Source organism: Heteronotia binoei, chromosome 5 (genome assembly GCF_032191835.1).
Source record: "Heteronotia binoei isolate CCM8104 ecotype False Entrance Well chromosome 5, APGP_CSIRO_Hbin_v1, whole genome shotgun sequence".
In the NCBI taxonomy this organism is placed as follows: Eukaryota; Metazoa; Chordata; class Lepidosauria; order Squamata; family Gekkonidae; genus Heteronotia; species Heteronotia binoei.
In genome coordinates, this window is record NC_083227.1 from 155,182,355 (window position 1) to 155,205,431 (window position 23,077).

Below are 23,077 nucleotides of genomic sequence, written 5' to 3' on the forward strand. Positions count from 1 at the left end.
GATGAGGTTAGAATAGTCACACTCTTGGCTTTCTGCAAACTACGCAAAACAGTATTCGGGAGTGTTTTTTTACACAAGTAACAAGGCTGTACTGTAATGAAACGTGCTTTGGTAAGGAGATAGTGACAATAAACTGTACTATTGTGTAGTTAATTGCTCTTAGTAGGCACTTACTATGTAATTTCTGCATTTCTAAAACTGTAATATTTAACATTTATGCTGTTTCAGCTCCGTTTCAGAATTCTTCTTATTTTCAGTTTTCTTCAATTTGCCCCTATTGCAATTGTTTATTGGATGTCCCATCCTGCTGATTACCTTGATTCTCAGCGACTATGAATGGACTAGAGATAAATAAATTATATACTTGTGTTTCTTTCCTTTTCATTGGAGAAAGAGCCACACGTTCATCATAAAAGCAAACTTTCTCGGAAAATTTCCACTTTGCACAGAAAAAGAAAACGGAGTCCAACATACCTTATAACAGACTGCTTCTGTGGGTCATAGAGAGACATGAAAAGTTCAGCGTCTTCTCCTATTCTGCAAACAAAATTTCTTACAAAGACATAAAGGCTATGGGTGGGCGAAGAAGAGTTTCTGGAGAAGGTTCCATAATCAGACTCATCCTTTGACTGCGCTCAGAGAAAGGATAAGAAAGATACAAGGTTATCCAAAATAATCCTAGGAAGAATTAATGGCAGGCGTAAAACATAGGGCGTTTTCGCACTGACCTTAATCGGCAGCGACGTCCCTCTTCACCGCGCAGCGTCTGCGCGGATTTCACACTAATTGCTCCGCAGAAGCCGGAAGAGCCGCAAAGTCCCGCGGCTTTTGCATCGCAAATGTAAACTGCTTTTTGGCGGTTTACATTTGCGACGCAAAAGCCTCGGGACTTTGCGGCTCTTCCGGCTTCTGCGGAGCAATTAGTGCGAAATCCGTGTAGACGCTGTGCGGTGAAGAGGGACGTCGCTCCCGATTAAGATCAGTGTGAAAACGCTCACAGTGATATAAGTAGAGGTGATTTGAACCACAAAAATTACATGCAGACTAAATTCTTGGGTTCAGATTGCTGAAATGCGATAACTAGTTGCTTCTGTAAACATTTGCAGAAGAATAATTTAAATAATTTATTGCTAACCTGTTGTGCATTTCTTATGACATAGATATGCCCCCACACCTCGAAATAAAGACAATAGACACCAATGTATGGGTTAACTAGGGTTCATTAAAACTTTTGAACGGTGCTTGAAAACCCAAGCAGTTAATGTGGGTTTCTTAGGAGGCTGTCCAATCAGATTTGCCAACAATTGGGCAACCCACTCTGGCTCCACGTGGCCAACAGCCACTGCTCTCTCGGAAACAGCGAGGTGAAGCAGGCAAAAAAAGGTAACATTCCCGGCCACCTTTAAGGAGACCTTAAAAATTGTTGCTTGACCCCACGGCAACCAGCTAATCCTACACTGCTGCCCAGGTAGGGTTGCCAATCCCCAGGTGGGGGCAGGGGATCTCCCGGTTTGGAGGCCCTCCCCCCCCACTTCAGGGTCGTCAGAAAGCGGGGGGAGGGGAGGGAAATGTCTGCTGGGAACTCCGTTATTCCCTATGGAGATTTATTCCCATAGAAAATCATGGATAATTGATCCGCGGGTATCTGGGGCTCTGGGGGGGGGTTGTTTTTTGGGGTAGAAGCACCAAATTTTCAGTATAGCGTCTAGTGCCTCTCCCCAAAATACCCCCCAAGTTTCAAAAAGACTGGACCAGGGGGTCCAATTCTATGAGCCCCAAAAGAAGGTGCCCCTATCCTTCATTATTTCCTATGGAAGGAAGGCATTGAAAAGGTGTGCCGTCCCTTTAAATGTGATGGCCAGAACTCCCTTTAGAGTTCAATGATGCTTGTCACAGCCTTGATCTTGGCTCCACCCCTAATGTCTCCTGGCTCCACCCCCAAAGTCTCCTGGCTCCATCCCCAAAGTCCCCAGATATTTCTTGAATTGGACTTGGCAACCCTATGCCCAGGAAGGAATGAGTGGGAAGCCTAAACCAAAGGTGAGGCAATAATCTGCAGTAAGGCTATATTATACAGATTGCATCACTTCCTTGGCCAGAGAATTAACAGCTGCTGGCCTCCCAACCATGTCTGTTTGCCTCAACATCTCCCTGTAGGATTTAGGCAACTTTGCTTCCTGTGTCTAGACCTGTTGGGAAATGTGGTTTTACACACTGATGGGTGCATTGGTTATAGAATAATTTATGGTCCAGAACCACTGTTTTAAGGCATAATTGAGCTATTTCATTCTTCAATGATACTTGATTTTTTTTTAACATTTTATTGTGTCAATATTTAAAATAATTTTCTAGGGCTATCTTGACTATCTCTGGGCAAAATTTAACGCTAATACAAGATGTTTCAAGTGAGACCAGAAGCAAACAGCGGTCGTCATCTCGTTTGGTAGAATGTTTCCCCCCCCAAAATGAGATGACCTCCATTGTGTGCTTCTGGTTCCCAGAATGTAGTTGCTACAACCTAGCACCTAATGCAATTAAACTGTGAGTGTTTAACACCAAAGACTGTCAAAACAAGGTGTTAAAATCTTGCTGGATAATCTTTTTTTTCCTCCTTCATTTTAAATTTAAAAAAAAAAAAAAAACATCTAGTGAAATGAATTCTGATGAGCACGAAAGCTAATAAAAGAGATTGGATTTTTTTTTTCTTTCCAGTCATGAGAGGAACCATATTTTGCAATTCAAATAGAGTTGAGTGTGTGCTAGTAATTCCTGCCTCATATGGGACATACACCTCCAAATATATCTGAGCTTGGTTTACAGGAGAAACCATAACTTGAATATTAAAATGTGCTATTGCCACAAGCATAAGGTAAGTTTTTAACAAGATGAAGATGACTTCCCGATGTGAAATGAGATTTATTAAATAAGCATTTGGAACAAGGCCAGACGCTAACTTTGGCAGACTTTACTCATAGTGCCACCGTAAGCAGAAAACCCCCTTCTAAGCCCGTTTACTTCAATGGAAAAGTGTAGTTCTGCTTAGGACAGCATTCTTAGCCTCAAGACCCATTTGCATGTCTGGGGGAAAGAAATATGCATAACACTGTATATTTGTCTGTCTCTTTATATAGTGATTGTTGGTCTTCACCAGCAATTGTACCTGTTGGGCTCCTGAAAAGCTTGGCAAGTTTAAAATAAAAAGGATTCACATAGCAAATAACTCATTTTTTTAAAAACCCTCTCATTATCTGAAATCTGAGGATGGGGAACTTTCAGCAGCTAAAGATGAAGTAGATACTCCTCCCTCACTCATAAAAGAATGTTGTGCAAACATCATACCATCTCCTCTCTGATTCGCTCTGTAATTTTGTTCGTGGCTTGTTCATGAGCATGGAAAAGGCTGATAACACTTGTCTTTTCGGGATCCAAGATATTTCCATCTTCATCTCTAACTGTAAGATCTAGCTCAAGTACCCTGTATTCATAAAGAGGCAATGCCATCAGTAACATCAGAATGTAAATCTCTTGGCAACAGCCACAAAAAGATGCTTGATACTGAAAATATTTACAGTCCAGTAGTTATATTATATATTACAATTATATTTATATATTAACACAATGACACACCGCTTGGATGTAGTTATGAGCGTGTGTATGCGCACATATGCACATAAATATATACAGAGCTTAAAAATTCAATCACTACATTCTCATTGAGACCACACACTACTTTATCTTTTTTCCCCCTTAAACTACTAATCTTTGGTATACGATAGAGCCGCCAACTCCAAACTGGAAAAATCCTGGATATCTAGAGGTAAAGCTTGAGAAGGGGTGGGATTTGGGGAGATGAGGAACCACACCATGGTGTAATGCAGAAGTAGTCAAACTGTAACTCGGGAGCTACACGTGGCTCTTTCACACATATTGCGTTGCTCTCAAAGCCCCCATCAGCTGGCTTGAAGAAAGCATTAAATCACTTCTCCAAGCCAGGCCAGCTTTAACTTTAAAGTTCCTTCCTTCCTTCCTTCCTTCCTTCCTTCCTTCCTTCCTTCCTTCCTTCCTTCCTTCCTTCCTTCCTTCCTTCCTTCCTTCCTTCCTTCCTTCCTTCCTCCCTCCCTTCCTCACCCATGTTTATTTTATGTGGCTCTTATGTTAAGCAAGTTTGGCCACCCCTTTTATAATCAGGGCTTTTTTGTAGCAGGAACTCCTTTGCATATTAGGCCACACCCCTCTTATGTAGCCAATCCTCCATGGCCTACTATAAGCTCTTGGAGGATTGGCTACATCAGAGGGGTGTGGCCTAATATGCAAAGGAGTTCCTGCTACAAAGAAAGCCCTGGTTATAATGCTATACAGTCTGCACTCCAAAGCACCCATTTTCTCCAGAGAACACATCGCTGAGGTCTGGAATCAACTGTTATCTAGAAGATCCCCAGGTCCCATCCGGAGCTCTTCAAAAAAACGGAGGAGGCTGTGTTACAGAAAGACAAACCAAAAGCCGCTAGGGCACACAGCCAAACGATGCTGCAAAAACTTTTGAAAAAAACTTGTATCAATTCATAGACACATTTAATTGCATTTGCTGAGTCATTCAAAAACACTTAAAGTAGTTCATGAAGAGCATCCGCTCCATTTCTAGAAGACTCTTGAGGACACCGAAATTTTTTAAAAAAATTCTGATGGCTCTGTGATGCTTCCAGTACTCAATCCAAAGTCCAAAAGAGTCCAAAGTCCCTTGAATGGAAGTCTTCCACAACGGTACAGCGATAAGATGCCATTTCCCCAAATCGCTTCCTCAAGCGCATGCGTTCTCCAAGCTACATACTCAAGGGATCCTGCTGCTCACACAACAATCTCATTGAGTCCAGCACGGACCGCTGGCGTCTCCAAACACTTGATTCCCCACTCCTCCGCTTGCACCTGCTGGAATGGCCTTGGGTTAGCCATAACTCTCGCAGAGTTGTCCTTGAAAGGGCAGCTGCTGTGAGAGTCCTCTCAGCCCCACCCATCTCACAGGGTGTCTGTTGTGGGGGGAGAAGATATAGGAGATTGTAAACTGCTCTGAGTCTTTGATTCAGAGAGAAGGGCGGGGTATAAATCTGCAGTCTCCTTCTTCTCTCATGGAGGACAGTTGGATATCTTTAGAGGCAAGGACCACCAGTAAGTTGCTATCAGCAGAGCGCAATGTCCTTTTGGGGTTAAAACGGAGGAGGTAGTCCTGAAGATACACAGGTCCTAGATTGCTCAAGGCCTTAAAAGTCAAAGCCAAAACATTGAATCTGACTCAATATTCCACTGGGAGCGAGTGTGGTCAAGGAGGCATCCAGGATCACACTCAAACTCTTGACAGATGACACTAGTGTCAATGGTGTCCCATCAAGAGCGGGAGGTCTGCGCCCCAACCCAAAGCCCCACCTCCAGTCACAGAACCTCCACCTTTACTGGATTCAGTCTCAACCTGCTCATTTTTAGCCACCCCACCACAGCCTCCAAACCCTCAGCCAGATTGCCCAGGGAAGTATCTGGATGGTCATCCAATAACAGATATAGCTGAGTGTCATCAACGCACTGGTGACTCCTCAGCCTGACACTCTGTTCCCAGCTGGGCAAGGAGGCACAGATAGATGTCAGATAAAGGTGGAGAATCCTACATATCAGGGGGTACCCAGGTGACAACCTCTCCCCTAGCACTACCCTATGTTCCCAAATGCGGAGAAATGAGGTAAACCACTGTAAGGCCACTCCATGAACTCCCACATCAGCAAAGCAGTGAGTCAGAAGGTCATGCTGCAAGATCTAATAACAGCAGCCCCGACCCACCTCAATCCAACTGATGGTAGAGATTGTTGGTCAGAGCAACCAGCACTGACTCCATCCCATGGCTGGGGCAGAAGCCAGACCAGAATGGATCCAGTGCCAATGTGTCATCCAGGAAGCTCTGGAGCTGCTCAGCAACTGCTTACCTTACCCAGAAATGACAAATTAGAAACTGGGCAGTAATTGGCCGGATCCTTCGAATCCAAAGACGGCTTCAAGAGTGTTACAATCACAGCCCCATTTAAGCCCTCTGGATAGTAATAATGACAAAATTTAAAAAGTGGAAATTACGGTTTTCTAAGCCGGTCTCATAAATGCTGTGCAAATCATCATCACCATCATCTGAATACGTCCTTGACTCAAAGCATACTAAGCAATTATGAAAGCAGATTTTACTATTCGCACTGTAGTTTCTGATCATCTCTCGCCACTAGACATTAAGCCTGTAGATGGCAAATGTTACACACCCCACAGAAAGTCATGTCAAGTTGCAATGCTACTGAAGGAAGGCAACATGTGTTATATGAAGCACTTCTGTATTCATGTATACTCTGGGCGTTTTTGCACTGACCTTAATCAGCAGCGACGCCCCTCTTCACCGCGCAGGATCGGCGCGGATTTCGCACTAATTGCCGCGGAGCACCCGGAAGAGCCGGAAAGTCCCGCGGCTTTTGCGGCGCAAATGGAAACTGGTTTTTGGCGGTTTCCGTTTGCGCCGCAAAAGCCGCGGGACTTTCCGGCTCTTCCGGGTGCTCCGCGGCAATTAGTGCGAAATCCACGCCGATCCTACGCGGTGAAGAGGGGCGTCGCTGCTGATTAAGGTCAGTGCGAAAACGCCCTTAGTTTTTTTTAAAAAAAACAACAGGAGCAATGCTGACAAATTTAGCTAATCAGTGGATGTTAGCTGTCTCATTCTTACGTACTTGTTGCCGTAGTCAATTTTGGAAGTGACTTTCTGCTTCAGTTCTTTGAGCTCATCTTTGGGCAAAGTCCCTGAGAGAAGCAGTGACCTCCACTCCATTAATTCACACATCATAGACTGAACTTGCCGAAAGCGTGCCTTTTTGTTTGCCTGAAACATATAATACATTTCATACTGCAGCAGCTGAAATTTCAAGTGCAATTTGCTTCTTAATCTACCGCTACGGATCTCTGACTTGTCACATGAAACAATTTTGCTTTCCAAGGCTATAGAGGACACATATAATTGATATATCAATTTCCAACTTATCATACGAGTGAAAATCCGCAACAAAAACAGTCTATGAATGCAGTCTAGAAATTAGTCTAGAAATGAGAAGGCACATCTGGTTCTCCAAGACTGAGGAATTACCTTCCACCATCCCTAGTTAACCTTTGCCTATCTGAGCAAAACACTAGCTGGGTGATGTCAGGCCACACAAAGATGTACATGAAGCAAATTCTACTGGCAGGAACTTCACGCATGAACGTGTGTAGTCAAATGTAGTTTCTTGGAGAGCACATGCAAATTTTACTGGGTTCACACTCATCACAGACCATCTCTAGTTTCCTGGTGAATCTGAACTGAGCCATACTACAGCGATAAAGCATCACTGAGCTTATCCATAACTCAGCCTAACAATATAGACAACATCATCTACACACGCTAAAAGTTTGTTCCCTTTCAAGCATAATAGTTGTAAAGCAGCGGATACTACTGTTCACTGGATAGCCTTGAGCAAGTCACTAAGCGTGTTCACATACACTAAATAATGTGCTTTGCAACTGGATTTTTACTGTGTAAGGATAGCAAAAAATCCACTTCCAAACAGTCACCACGTGAAAGAACCCACAGCCTCTCAACCTAATCTACCTTACAGAGTTATTGACCGTTTTCGCACACAGCTCACCTCGCAGTCACAATCCTGTTCCCTCCGCAGCGTCCGGTCGGATTTCCCACCATCTGCGCCGAAGTTACAGGAAGTGCCGCAGCTTTTGCGTAGCAAACGTAAACCGCTAAAACCCAGTTTACGTTTGCTAGGCAAAAGCCGCGGTACTTCCTGTAACTCCAGCGCAGATGGTGGGAAATCCGGCAGACGCTGCGGAGGGAACAGGCTTGTGACTGCGAGGTGAGCTGTGTGCGAAAACGGTCACTGTGATGATGATAAACTGAGGGAAGAGAAGCATGTTCACTCCTTGGGAAAAGAGTAAAAAAATGTAAAAAAAAATTAAATAAAATAATTTTGAGAGAAGGAAAAAAATAACTCACCACGTAGAGCTGCTTCCAGATATTTCCCCATTCCCAAAGCGTACAGGTGACTTCTTGCACCAAAGGAATCTCAGCATTTGTTACATTTTCTGTGTTTCTGAGCAGAAAGATAAACAGCAATTTAGCAAGTATCCTTGCAATTTTATGGCAAGAATAAATGTCTCTAAAGGTCCCATACAACCTTCCCTTGCATATTTATTTAACCAAGCTATGCAACAGCTATAGCATCTGAATTATTTAGGATTTCCCCAAGGGATGCCTGAATCCACGTGGGACATATGGATCCCCAGAAATACAGCTCAATTCCAGACCACAGAAATCAGTTCCCCTGAAGACAATGGAGACTGGACTCTATTGCATTGTAGCCCTCTGAGGTCCATGTCCTCTCCAGGCTCCACTCCCAGATCTCCAGGTGTTCACCAACCAGGATTTTTCAGCCATACACTTTCAATTCCTGCCGGCAGCCAGGGGGATCTGGCGATCCTAATTTCCACCAACCTTACATCAATGGTGAGTTAACAAAAACTATCGTAAGGATTGCCCTTCTGAATCGGATCAAAGGACCATATAGCCAAGCATTCTTTATCCAACAAGGATCTGACAAATGAGACTTAAGCCATCCCTCTCGTGTTTTTGTCTATATCCAAGTACCTGACACTCACTGAGAGGGGTTTGTCAACCTCCGGGTAAGGCCTGGAGTCCCTCCCCAAATTACACCTTCCCCAGGCACCAGTCCCAAATCTCCAAGAATTCTCAACATCAGAGGGGCATCCCTAGAGGGACCACTGTTTTGAAAGGTAGCACCATCCCGCCTAACAAACCCACCTAACATGAAGCTTCTATATCCCCATTTTGATGTCATTACCCTATAATGGGACAATAAACTGAAAGTACATCTCCATAAAACAAACTTAAGATGAAGAGGTGCTTTCTGTTGTCTACCACGAATCACCTACCAAGCAAGAAGTGACCCTGAATTGAGGTATTACAAAACAGCCACAAGGGTGGACTGACAAGGCAAAAATGGCCGTGGGATGCCTCCCAAATGAGAAAAAAGTAGGCTCACTCACAACCACAACAGCTCACTCCAAACAGCTGACTTGGTTGTTGCCAGTACAAACGCTTGTTCACCTAGGGCAAGGGCTGCCCTCACTTGGGGCCAGGTGGGCAGCAGGGGCCACAGACCCCTAAGCTATTGGCTCACCAGGACTTTTCTCAATGGTCTTAATGGCCAGTCCACCTCTGAACAGACATAACCAACGTGAAGCTCTGTGCGGGCATTGTGTTGAACAGCAAGGTACCCCTTCTCATGCTGGAGTTTAACTTATTGTGCGCTAGGAAGGAGGCCTTTCGAAACAAAAGAAGACATCCAAGGTATAATATGGCTAAATAATAAGCGAAATATCATACCTTCCCTTCTCAACTGCAATTTCCTTGATGTGGATAAAAGATTTTGGAAATATTCCCTGCGAAGGGATAAAAAGATATATATGCCAGTTATTTTACAATACAACTATCCAATAAGCTCTAAGGCCCAAAACTAGATAGGAGATAAAAGTAATTCCAACAATTTATCTTTGAATTATATCTGCTGCTACAACTACACTCCATTAGATCATCACCGTAGTTATATTATATGTCGCTGTAGAAGCATGTAGTCCATAAACCTGGTAGATACATCAGGCTGAAGTAATTTCTTTTCTCTTTAGCATAATCCCATGGTGCCCATATCCATGCAATCAGGCCCCATCCAAGGTTAACTATCATGTAAAAATTTAAGTGTGTGTGTATGTGTGAGTGCATACATCCATGTGCATTTATGCATGTATGCATGCATACGTTAAAAAAAAAAAACCCACCCGCAACTTCTGTAAATGCACGAATGGAAAAAAGAAATGTGGCTGCGGTTCACCTAGCAACTACAGAGTGTGCTGAGGCACTTGCCTAGACAGTTAGACCGATTCCCCGCTAGCCTTGTCTGGGTCTCACGCTCCTCTTCTCTGCAGCGCTTCTGTCTGATTTCGCACAAGCTGCTGTGAGGCTGCGACTTGCCCCGCCTCTTTCCCGTGGCAAGCAGAAACCAGTTTTCAGAGGATCTTGCTTGTTGCAGGAAAGAGGCAGGGCGAGTATGCAAAGTCAGATGGAAGCCCCACAGAGAAGAGGAGCGTGAGACTGGGACAATGCTAGTGGGGAATCAGCCTTAGCGAAGTGCTTCAGAGGTATTAAGACTAAAGAAGATACATTAACGACAAATGGCGTAAGGGGAGCACATGTGGACATGAAAGGAGCAGAATCAGATTTCCCTTCCCCTGTAAGTTCTCACAGGTCCTTTTCTTGTATTCAAGTGTTTCCATGTGCTTCTTGGAATCACTGCAGCAGATTTTTCTCAACCTGATTTGATCTTTTCCACTTCAACTGATGTTTGGCATGCAACAGCTGAAATTATGAAGGTTCCTTATGTTCTGAACAACACCATTGAAGCAAAAGCCTGTTCTCTATGAATCTTTGACTTCCTCCAAGGACAAAAATACTAGGAAACATTCCCATTCAGTTGCTATAACACACTAACTAAGGGCTCATTTGGAATTTATGTATTAAGACATCTTGGCTGCGTCAGTCTCATTCCTCAAACTCTGCCTACAAGCTTTGAGCCTGAAATCCTCCTAGGAACTTTGTCATTAGTGCTTCATAAGATACTTGCATCCTGTCTCTGGAGACCTCTTATGATAGTGACTCAAGATGAAAAACTGAAATGTCACTTTCTCTGGAAATAAAAAGAGGTGTATAGCTGACTACTTAGACAAACTGGCCCAGGTAGTTTTAAAGGCAAAGTTCAAAGAAAGGTACAAATCAGTAACCGTTTTCCCACACAGCTTACTTCGGAGCGACGTCCCTTTTCAACGCGCAGCGTCTGCTCGGATTTCCCACCATCTGCTCCGCAGAAGCAGGAAGAGCCACAGCTTTTGCGTCACTAACGTAAACTGGGTTTTAGCGATTTACATTTGCAACGCAGAAGCCCCGCACTTCCTGCTTCTGCGGAGCAGATGGTGTGAAATCTGAGCAGACGCTGCGCGGTGAAGAGGGACACTGCTCCGAGGTAAGCTGTGTGGGAAAACGGTTAGTATGTATACAGCATAGCTACAGAAAGTGGACACCACAGGGCTTAAGCAGAATTGGACAGATGTTTTATTGGCAAGACATTCGCTCATACCTCATAAGAAACAAAACATAGACAGCAGGTTTTTCTACTTTGTGTAGGACCTAGGTCACGACTACTTTTAGCCACTACTTAATTCAGAGTACCTTTTTACCTTTACCTTTTAGACCTTTATTGGCATTAATGTAAGAATACAGTACACTTTAAAACCAACAGTAACACTACAGAATATAATAAAACCTTAAAACCAGCAAAAGTTAAATGACATAAAAGAGCTGTGGGCTCTGCATGAGTAAAAGCCTCCCTGATTTGGATCGCAAGCTGTAAAAAGCAAGCAACATGAGTAGTGACAAAGTTGTGTTTCCCGTGGAGTAAAAAGCGGACCTTGGCATTGTCAGAAAGGCCTTGATGGTCGGAGAGCAGTGCATCTAGGTATCTTGCTCGTGGACTGCTATAGAAAGAGCAGTCCAGAAGGATATGAGGGACCGTTTCGATGACTCCTTGGCTACAAGGGCATCGTCTAAGATTGTGGGGGATTCTGTGATATCTTCCGAAAAGGATGGCCGATGGTAATGCATTGAATCTAGCCAGCATGAGTGCTCTTCTTTGGTGAGGATCAGTTAAAAAGAGGAAGTAGGGAGCTAGAAGCCCAGGAGTCTGGGATAAACCCAGGTGACTTGGGGAGCAAGATTTCCGAGCTGCCTCAGTCAGAAGTTGCAACTGGATATCTAGTAGTCTATGTTTGATTGATTGAAATACCGCAGAAGCAGAGGATAGATAAAATGCATCCAAGGAAATTCCTATGGATGTGATTTTCTTTTGGATCAGGGTCAACCATTTTGATGCATGATGGTCCATCAGCATCAAAAAGGTAAAAGAATTCTGATCAGAGTTAAATAAAAGGTGCAGCCAAAACTTAAAAGTCAGAAGCCAGGTGCGAGTTTCCAGCAGCAACAGTCCAGTTTCCATGCAAATTGCAGCATAAGGAACACAGTTGGGTAATCCCAGTATTTTCCTCAAAAAGAAAGATTGTAGTCCTTCAATGGTGTAATCAAAGGCACTGATCCATATGGGGGCACATATAAGAGTTGGAAGCTAGATTTCGCATTGAAAGCTCTTAGGGCCATAGGGTTAATTCAGAGTAATCCACAAGCTGTTGCATGACATTTCCATGGTTGAGATAAGTAGGTATCTACCATCCATCCATCCATAGATCCATCCATCCATCCATGGATCCATCCATCCATCCATCCAGGGACAGTGGCTCAGTGGTAGAGCATCTGCTTGGGAAGAAGAAGGTCCCAGGTTCAATCCCTGGCATCTCCAAAAAAGGGTCCAGGCAAATAGGTGTGAAAATCCTCTGCTTGAGACCCTGGAGAGCCACTGCCAGTCTGAGAAGACAATACTGACTTTGATGGACCAGAGGTCTGATTCAGTATAAGGCAGCTTCATATGTTCAATATAATCGTCCTCTATCTTTGGGGAGGGACGGTGGCTCAGTGGTAGAGCATCTGCTTGGGAAGAAGAAGGTCCCAGGTTCAATCCCTGGCATCTCCAAAAAAGGGTCCAGGCAAATAGGTGTGAAAATCCTCAGCTTGAGATCCCGGAGAGCCGCTGCCAGTCTGAGAAGACAATACTGACTTTGATGGACCAAGGGTCTGGTTCCGTATAAGGCAGCTTCATATGTCCATCCATCCATCCATTTAATTTCTGAATCACCCAATCCCTCCTACTGCAGGGCTCTTGGCAACGTACCGTAACATTAAAAACATTAATCAGATAAAAGCAATAAACAAAATTAAAAGTACATTATAAGAGCAGATGGCAAATACAAATACTAATTAAAGTATCTGAATTACAGACTCCTACCTACTGCATGGCCAGAGGATGGTGCCAGCCAGGATGGAGACCATCGCTCTGCTCAATCAAAAGCCTGGCTGAACATCTCTGCCTTGCAGACCCTGTGGAATTACATAAGGTCCCACAGGGCCCTGGTGGGATTTGGCAAAGAGTTCCACCAGGTTGGGGCCAGGACCAAAAAGGCCCTAGCCCTAGCCGAGGACAGCTGGATATATTTAGGGCTGCAGACCACCAGCAAGTTGCTGTCCAAGGAGTGCAACACCTTCCTGGGGACATAATGGAGATGGTCCTGTAGATAGGTTGGTTCTGATAGCTCGGGGCATTGTAGGTTAATACCAAAACCCTGAAGTTGACTTGTTACTCCACTGGAACGCTAGATTCACAGTAATCTAACCAGGAGACAACCAAGGAATGGATTACCAGAGGTAGATTTTATTTTTCAAAGTGTTCATGAAGCTACCAAACTTTAAAAGTTGCTTTACACAAGTGAAATTTAAGTCCCTAACTACACTATATATTTGCCACACTATCCCCACAACCACACAGTGACTGCAGGGAACTTACTTCCTCAAGCACCACAGAGTCCAATTGGAACCATGATGCTGGAGGGTGTTTTTTTGTCTCATGCAAGGCATATGTGGTTCCAACATACTACCCCTGGGAAACGTTTGGCTCAGGAAAACAACATGGGGGCAGGCTGGAGCCCGTTTTCCCTTGGCATGGTGGTCTTGATCCATAGCATGCCCTGGTGAATTGGAAAAATAAGTCCATGGGTGGTCTTGTGTTTCCACTGTAGTTCTGATCAAGGAGCTGGAAGACTTAGTTTAGTTTAGTTTAGTTTATTTATGATTTGTATCAAGCCCTTCCCACCAGGTGGCTCAGGGCGGCTCACAACACATGACAGGTAGTTTTAAAGGCAAAGTAGTTTTAAAGGCAAAGTTCAAAGGTAGTTTTAAAGGCAAAGTTCAAAGAAAGGTACAAATCAGTATGTATACAGCATAGATACAGAAAGTGGACACCACAGGGCTTAAGCAGAATTTATCTCAATGCACAGCAGGTCAAGAAGGTCTGAGCGCCTGCTCCGGCTGCAATGCCACTGAGAATGTTCTCCGCAGCTGAGAACGAAACGTCTGGAAGGAAAACTTTCTCCAGTAGAACACGGCACTTGAGCCTGAAAGATTCTACAAACCCTAAAGCTGGAATACTGTTATCACAAATGAGGTTGTACTCCCTCTAAAGGAACTGTGATGTTGCGAGGGTCAAACTGCATGATATATTTGGCCATGAGTCAGGCTGAGTTACAGCTTGTTCTGCTTGCGCTTTAAGTGTCTCTTTTTCAAGTGAGATCCACTTCTAAACTTACCCTGCCTTTGAGACTCACTCATGAAATAATGCCATGGTACTTTCAGACTCAAAGGCACCTATTCCACCAAAATATTATCCAAACAAATTCAATGACTTGGTAAAGCAATTAGAGAGATTTATAGGTACAGATTCATGCTGGGATCAAGGAAGATCCAAAGTCCTCATTAATACAAATTCCATTTCTCCACTGATGGTACCTCACAGGATGACCTTGACAAGCTGGAAAACTGGGCTAAAACCAATAAAATGAATTTTAATAGGGATAAATGTAAAGTTCTGCATTTAGGTAGGAAAAAAGCATGGTTATAGGATGGGGGAGACTTGTCTTAGCATTAGTATGTGCAAAAAAGATCTAGGGGTCTTAGTGGATCATATGCTGAACATGAGTCAACAGTGTGATGCGGTGACTAAAAAGGCAAATGCAATTTTGGGCTGTATCAACAGAAGTCTAGTGTCCAGATGACATGAAGTGATGGTATCGCTTTACTCTGCTCTGGTAAGACCTCACCTGGAGTACTGTGTTCAGTTTTGGGCACCACATTTCAAGAAGGATATAGACAAGCTGGAACGGGTCCAGAGGAGGGCGACGAAGATGGTGTGGGGTCTGGAGACCAAGTCCTATGAGGAAAGGTTGAAGAAGCTGGGGATGTTTAGCCTGGAGAGGAGGCAGCTGAGAGGTGATATGATGACCATCAAGTACTTGAAGGGCTGTCATCTGGAGGATGATGTGCAGGCCTCAAATTCAGTGGGAGTTCACAGGAGCACAGCTCCTGAACCTTTCTGAGAGTTCCACCTCCTTTTCCATTGAATAGTATGTGCAGCTGCATAACAATCCCTGGATGAGCTCCACCACCTATTTTTCTACAAAACGACTGCTGATGGTGTGGAATTGTTTTCTGTGGCCCCAGAAGGTAGGACCAGAACCAATGGGTTGAAATTAAATCAAAATCTCAACATTAGAAAGAACTTCCTGACAGAGTGATTCCTCAGTGGAACAGGCTTCCTCGGGAGTTGGTGGGCTCTCCTTCCTAGGAGGTTTTTAAACAGAGGCTAGATGGCCATCTGACAGTGATGAAGATGCTGTGAATTTAGAGGGAGGTATTTGTGAGTTTCCTGCATTGTGCAGGGGGTTGGACTAGATGACCCTGGAGGTCCCTTCCAACTCTATGATTCTGATTCTATGACTGTTGTAAAATGTATGTAGGGAGAGAAATATAACCTGTAGTAAGCTGCTTGGAAGAATGGCAGGATAAAAATACGGGAACAAATAAATTAATGAACTGAACCCTAGTCATTTTTAAAAAGAATAGCTTCTCCAGTCAAGCAGGTTAGTAACATCATCAAGGAGAACTACAGAAATCTTACCTGAGTTCCTTTATGTCTTACAAGATACCCTTTGTACCAGTCTAAAATACAAAACAGGAGTTTTTATTGTTGTCTTTGTTGAACCTTTTTTAACAAGACCATATAGCATCATGTTACAGAATAAGTTATCAAAAATACATTTAATGAATAAGGAACCTAGCAAGCAAAAGGATTTTTCTTTATGCGCAGAAGAATTATCCCTGTCAATATGTTAGTTTCTGAGACATCTATATGCTACATGTGGTAACAATCCAAACCGCATGCAATCCAATGGACACTATCTGAAATATATAAACATTCTACTTGCATTTCACCAACAGATTACACTTCTATCTGAAGATCCATGAAAGTAACATTTCCACTCATAGGGCAGAAAGAAATACTAATTGTGATAAAGTCTGCATGTGAAAAGGACCTTTTTCACATTCAAAAAAATAGTATATAATGTTAGAGCTCATTTGGACACTGGAAGTAGCAGTAGGAGTAATCTGTATTTTTCATTGCCCTGCTTTTCTTAATGTCTGAATTAGCTATTAAGCTGTAACATATCCTAATCATCTTTGAAACTAAATGGTTTATTACACTATGAATTTTCACAAGCAAAGGAGTTGTGAAGGACTGACGGGTTTCATGGTTAGTATGTTGCTTGAGTTATTCCGGAGATTCAGCCAAATGAAAAGGAAGAACAAGCACACACAACAAGAATACTGAAGACATTTTGGTCGCAAGACTGCTAAATATATGAATGCAAAACACTATTCAATAAGTTTTTGGATGGAGGTTGTCGCAGAATGTAAGATCAAGGAGTCCTATGAGATCATAATTGTAGCATAAACTTTCATGAGATGGAGATTAACTGGCCAGGTGCAACCTTTTCTCTCCAAGGACAATGTATACTCCTACTCAAGTCTTCCAGAAACATGATCATATTTTTAAATAAGTGTCAGTTATGTATCTGAAGAAGTGGGCCTGCACACAAAAGCTCATACCTTGAATCAGGGGTGGAATTCTAGCAGGAGCTCCTTTGCGTATTAGGCCACATAACCCTGATGTAGCCAATCCTCCATGAGCTTACAAAAAAGAGCCTTGTAAGCTCTTGGAGGATTGGCTACATCAAGGGTGTGTGCCTAATATGCAAAGGAGCTACTGCTAGAGTCCCACCCCTGCCTTGAATAAATTTTTGTGGGTCTGAAAGATGCCCCTGGATTCAAAATCTGTTCTACTACTTCAGACAAACATGGCTGCCCATCTGGACCCATTACATGGCAGTTCTTTTAAACCTGCTGCCCACCTGAAACCGTTACACTGTCATTCTTTTAAACCTGCTGTCCACATGGACCCATTACACTGCGGTTCTTTAAAGCTACTCTGTTCAAACAAAGTGACCCAACTCTAGCGATGGACTATTCATTATTATTACCTTTCATTTATACCCCGCCCTCTCCGCAAGCGGACTCAGCGTGGCTAACAATCAGTTCAAAATTTCAGACAATAAATGCAATTAAACGATCAAACTTCAAACAATAAACACTATTAAAACATTTAAAAACCATTTTACGGTGCTGTTAAATAACTACCTAGGCAGGATTGTCCTTTACTAACAGTTAAACCTGTAGTAGTTCCAATATCTCGGTAGTGTAGGTGGCAGTCCTCTCCCGGTTTAAGTACCAAAAGCCTGTCAGAATAACTTGGTTTTGCAGGCCCTGCGGAATTGAGAGAGGTCCCGCAGGGCTCTTATGGCCTCCGGGAGTGCATTCCATATTTCAGGTACTGCCACTGAGAAGGACCTAGACTGTGTAGAGCACAGCCTGGCCTCCCTTGGTCCAGGGATGGACAGTAGATATTGTGTCCCTGAACGCAGTGCTCTCTGGGGAACATATGGAGAAAGGTGGTCCCGAAGATAGATAGGCCCCCGATCATATAGGGCTTTAAAGGTCAATACCAACACCTTGAAAAGGACTCGGAACACAATAGGTAGCCAGTGCAGTTCTTTTAACACTGGCTGAATGTGCTCCCATCAAGGGAGCCCCATTAACAGCCGTGCTGCTGCGTTCTGCACTAGCTGCTGTTTCCGAGTCAGGGTCAAGGGTAGCCCCATGTAGAGAGCATTACAGTGATCTATTCTCGAGGTGACCGTGGCATGGATTACCATTGCTAGGTCATCGTGTTCCAGGAAAAGGGCCAACTGCTGAGCCCACCGAAGATGGAAAAAGGCAGATTTGGCAGTAGCTGCAACTTGACCCTCCATTGTCAAAGAGGACTCAAGAAGCACTCCCAAGCTCTTGACCTTAGGGGCTGTTATCAGTGGCACCTCATCAAGAGTTGGTAAAGGGATCTCCTTTCCTGGGCCACCCCAACCCAGATAAAGAACCTCCGTCTTCGTCGGAGTCAGCTTCAACCGACCCTGCCTGAGCCAAGAGGCTATGGCTTGAAGAGCCAGGTCTAGATTATCCGGGGTACAGTCAGACTGGCCACCCATCATTAGATAGAGCTGGGTGTCACCTGCATATTGGTGACATCCTAGTCCATACCTCCTGACAATTTGACCAAGGGGGCGCATATAGATGTAAAATAACATCGAGGATAGAACCGCACCCTGTGGCACACCACATATAAGCGCGTGCCTTCAGGATGATTCTTCCCCTTGACCACCATTTGTCCCCGACCTTGGAGAAAAGAGGCCATCCATTGTAAGGCTGACCCCTGGATCCCCACATTGACGAGGTGGCTAGACAGTAGCTGATGGTCAACTGTATCAAATGCGGCCGACAGATCTAATAGCAACAGCACTGCTGAGCCGCCCTGATCCAGATGTCGCATGAGGTCATCCATGAGGGCAACCAGAACTGCCTCCGCCCCGTGACCCGGCCAAAAGCCGGACTGGAATGGATCCAGTGCAGAAGTGTCCTCCAGGAATCGCATGATAATCTATTACGGGTTGCGTGACTTGAATTAATTCTAAAGATTTGTTTGATTTCCAGGAAATCATCTTGCACTTTCACATAATTTTGTATTAATTTCAAAACCTGTTTTCTAGATCTGATCTGCCAAACCAAGTGAATTTCAATGTTGATAAGCGTAAGATAATACACACTGGAATAAAAAGTCCAAACATTAAGTATGGGCTAGTGGGCTCTGAAGTTGATGAGATTGAGAGTAGGAAAGATCCTGGAGTCATAATAGACAGCTCACTCGGTTATCCCAATGTGCTGCAGTGGTGAAAAGGCAAACTCTATATTAGGGATTATTAGGAAAGATAGTGAAAATAACATGGCCAATATGATAATGCCCTGTATAGATGTATAGTATGGCCTTGTTACTGGAAATGTTCCGGTCTTGATATTGGGAAAATTAGCTATGAGGCAGGGGAGGCCAAGAGGGTACAGGGATCACACACCTTTATATACCAAGGTCAAGCTCAGTAAGAAGACTCCAGATTGAAAAGGATTTTTACAAATTTTACTAAAGATATATTGGCTTACAATCACACTTACACAACCACAGTATATGCACAATCATATAAAGAGTGAAAAATAGAGACATTTAAGAGCAGTTATAGGGTGATACTACCTTTCCAGATGTGCAGACGTCCATGTAGAAGATAGCATGAATGGCCAACATGTCATGCTAAGAAGGAGACCCAAAGGAGAGATTTTGGGGATGTAATCTATATAGGCACCCTCAGATTGAACACCAGAGCATGGTTTGCTTCGTTTTTATAGGATTTCAAGGGGTGGTCTCCCCTCCTGGAATGTAGTGGGTTTAATTATCGTTGATGAGCTTTCTGGAACGAATTGATTCCCAGGTTTAGACAAAAAGTGGGAATGATGGGTGTTGGAAAGGATTGTTAAGGGTTTAATGTTTAGATTAATTTTACCTCAATACTCTGAGGGCAGAGACAGGAAGGATGGGTTTGTCTACAATGGATATGTGCATTAACAGGGGTATCACACAAAAGGGATTGGGTGGGGTTCTGGAGACGGGAGAAGATTGGCCAGCTGTTGCCATCCAGCTTTGAGAATGCAGATACATTACCTGATGGAACTCATTGTCACTTTCATTCCATTGCTGGGCGGGGAGCAACTGGAAATTGCCGTGGGGGGGGGACGCCTTTTGCAACCTTTGACAGAAATCTTTTGTGATGAGCCTTAGCTGGCTCTTTTGCTCGGGCTGAGAGTGTTCTTACTTGGCCTGTCTTTTTGGGATCTCTGATTCAGGTCAATAGTGGGGACAACTGCCTTTGGGGTGATACCACAAGCTAAGCAGTGCCTCTTGGCTACAGCCTCACTTGGAATACTCTGCAATTCTGGTCACCTTATTTCAGAAAGAACATTGCAGAGCTGGAAAAAGTACAGAAGAGGGCAACCCTAATGATTAAGGGGTTGCAGCACCTTCCCTAAAAGGAGAGTCTGAAGAGTCTGGGACTTTTCAGTTAAGAAAAGAGATGACTAAGGTGGGACACGATAGAGACTTAAAAAATTATGCATAGGTGGTGATAGTTGATGAAACAAAAAATGTTTATATATATGGAGAGCCAGTTTGGTGTAATGGTTAAGTGTGCGGACTCTTATCTGGGAGAACCGGGTTTGATTCCCCACTCCTCCACTTGCACCTGCTAGCATGGCCTTGGGTCAGCCATAGCTCTGGCAGAGGTTGTCCTTGAAAGGGCAGCTGCTGTGAGAGCCCTCTCCAGCCCCACCCACCTCACAGGGTGTCTGTTGTGGGGGAGGAAGGAAAAGGAGATTGTGAGCCACTCTGAGACTCTTCGGAGTGGAGGGCGGGATATAAATCCAATATCTTCATCTACCTCACAGGGTGTCTGTTGTGGGGGAGGAAGGGAAAGGAGATTGTCAGCCACTCTGAGACTCTTCGGAGTGGAGGGCGGGATATAAATCCAATATCTTCATCTACCTCACAGGGTGTCTGTTGTGGGGGAGGAGGGTAAAGGAGATTGTGAGCCGCTCTGAGACTCTTCGGAGTGGAGGGCGGGATATAAATCCAATATCTTCATCTACCTCACAGGGTGTCTGTTGTGGGGGAGGAAGGTAAAGGAGATTGTGAGCCGCTCTGAGACTCTTCGGAGTGGAGGGCGGGATATAAATCCAATATCTTCATCTACCTTACAGGGTGTCTGTTGTGGGGGAGGAAGGTAAAGGAGATTGTGAGCCGCTCTGAGACTCTTCGGAGTGGAGGGAGGGATATAAATCCAATATCTTCATCTACCTTACAGGGTGTCTGTTGTGGGGGAGGAAGGGAAAGGAGATTGTGAGCTGCTCTGAGACTCTTCGGAGTGGAGGGCGGGATATAAATCCAATATCTTCATCTACCTCACAGGGTGTCTGTTGTGGGGGAGGAAGGGAAAGGAGATTGTCAGCCGCTCTGAGACTCTTTGGAGTGGAGGGCGGGATATAAATCCAATATCTTCATCTACCTCACAGGGTGTCTGTTGTGGGAGAGGAAGGTAAAGGAGATTGTGAGCCGCTCTGAGACTCTTCAGAGTGGAGGGCGGGATATAAATCCAATATCTTCATCTACCTCACAGGGTTTCTGTTGTGGGGGAGGGAGATAAAGGAGATTGTGAGCCGCTCTGAGACTCTTCAGAGTGGAGGGCGGGATATAAATCCAATATCTTCATCTACCTCACAGGGTGTCTGTTGTGGGGGAGGAAGGGAAAGGAGATTGTGAGCCGCTCTGAGACTCTTCGGTGTGGAGGGCAGGATATAAATCCAATATCTTCATCTACCTCACAGGGTGTCTGTTGTGGGAGAGGAAGGGAAAGGAGATTGTGAGCCGCTCTGAGACTCTTCGGAGTGGAGGGCGGGATATAAATCCAATATCTTCATCTACCTCACAGGGTGTCTGTTGTGGGGGAGGAAGGCAAAGGAGATTGTGAGCCGCTCTGAGACTCTTCGGAGTGGAGGGCGGGATATAAATCCAATATCTTCATCTACCTCACAGGGTGTCTGTTGTGGGGGAGGAAGGGAAAGGAGATTGTGAGCTGCTCTGAGACTCTTTGGAGTGGAGGGCGGGATATAAATCCAATATCTTCATCTACCTCACAGGGTGTCTGTTGTGGGGGAGGAAGGCAAAGGAGATTGTGAGCCGCTCTGAGACTCTTCGGAGTGGAGGGCGGGATATAAATCCAATATCTTCATCTACCTCACAGGGTGTCTGTTGTGGGGGAGGAAGGCAAAGGAGATTGTGAGCCGCTCTGAGACTCTTCGGAGTGGAGGGCGGGATATAAATCCAATATCTTCATCTACCTCACAGGGTGTCTGTTGTGGGGGAGGAAGGCAAAGGAGATTGTGAGCCGCTCTGAGACTCTTCGGAGTGGAGGGCGGGATATAAATCCAATATCTTCATCTACCTCACAGGGTGTCTGTTGTGGGGGAGGAAGGGAAAGGAGATTGTGAGCCGCTCTGAGACTCTTCGGAGTGGAGGGCAGGATAGAAATCCAATATCTTCTTCTTCTTCTCTCTCTCTCACACAAACTACAAGAACTTGAGGGCATCCAAAGAAGTTGAAGGGCAGTAGATTCAGGACAGACAAAAGGAAGAACTTATTTAAGCAATGAGTGATTAAAATGTGGAATTTGCTACTAGAGGATGTAGTGATGGCCACAGGAATAAACAGCTTTAAAAGGGGATTCGTGGAGGATTCATGGTGACTAGAGGGAACCTCCATGTTTAGAGAAAGTCAGCCTCTGAATCCCAGAGCCAGGAGGCAAATCAAGGGAAAGCCTCGGCCAATACGCCCTGATGCTGGCCATCCAGAGGAACCGGTTGGCCACTGTGTGGGACAAGATGCTGGACAAGATGTACTATTGCCTGATCCAGCAGGACTCTCCTTGGAGAATGCATTTAAAATTAAAGTTGATTCTTTCCACCTCTCCCTCCTTCGTCTCCCATCTATTTTCCTCCCTTCCTCCAGTTTGGTGTAGTGGTAAAGTGTGCGGACTCTTATCCGAGAGAAGCAGGTTTGATTCCCCACTCCTCCACTTGCAGCTGCTGGAATGGCCTTGGGTCAGCCATAGCTCTTGCAGGAGTTGTCCTTGAAAGGGCAGCTGCTGTGAGAGCCCTCTCAGCCCCACCCACCTCACAGGGTGTCTGTTGTGGGGGGAGAAGATACAGGAAATTGTAAGCCGCTCTGAGTCTCTGATTCAGAGAGAGGGGCGGGGTATAAATCTGCAGTCGTCGTTGTTGTCTTCGTCTTCTTCTTCTTCTGTTTTCTCACCCACAAACTACCCCACAGATTCCCTATTGGCTCCACTGCTCTGAAGT

General features: G+C 44.6%; 1 protein-coding gene across 1 annotated transcript in view; it reads right to left on the bottom strand.

Moving 5' to 3' along the window:
• DOCK2 (dedicator of cytokinesis 2) overlaps nt 1-23,077 on the bottom strand; it is a 536,841-nt gene that overhangs the window by 496,444 nt on the left and 17,320 nt on the right. The window contains exons 3-8 of the mRNA XM_060240619.1: nt 15,798-15,838; nt 9,461-9,516; nt 8,051-8,147; nt 6,744-6,892; nt 3,340-3,475; nt 475-629 (exon numbers count right to left, since the gene is read on the bottom strand). Coding sequence (XP_060096602.1) covers nt 475-629; nt 3,340-3,475; nt 6,744-6,892; nt 8,051-8,147; nt 9,461-9,516; nt 15,798-15,838 — 634 coding nt within the window. The remainder of the gene's footprint in view (nt 1-474; nt 630-3,339; nt 3,476-6,743; nt 6,893-8,050; nt 8,148-9,460; nt 9,517-15,797; nt 15,839-23,077) is intronic.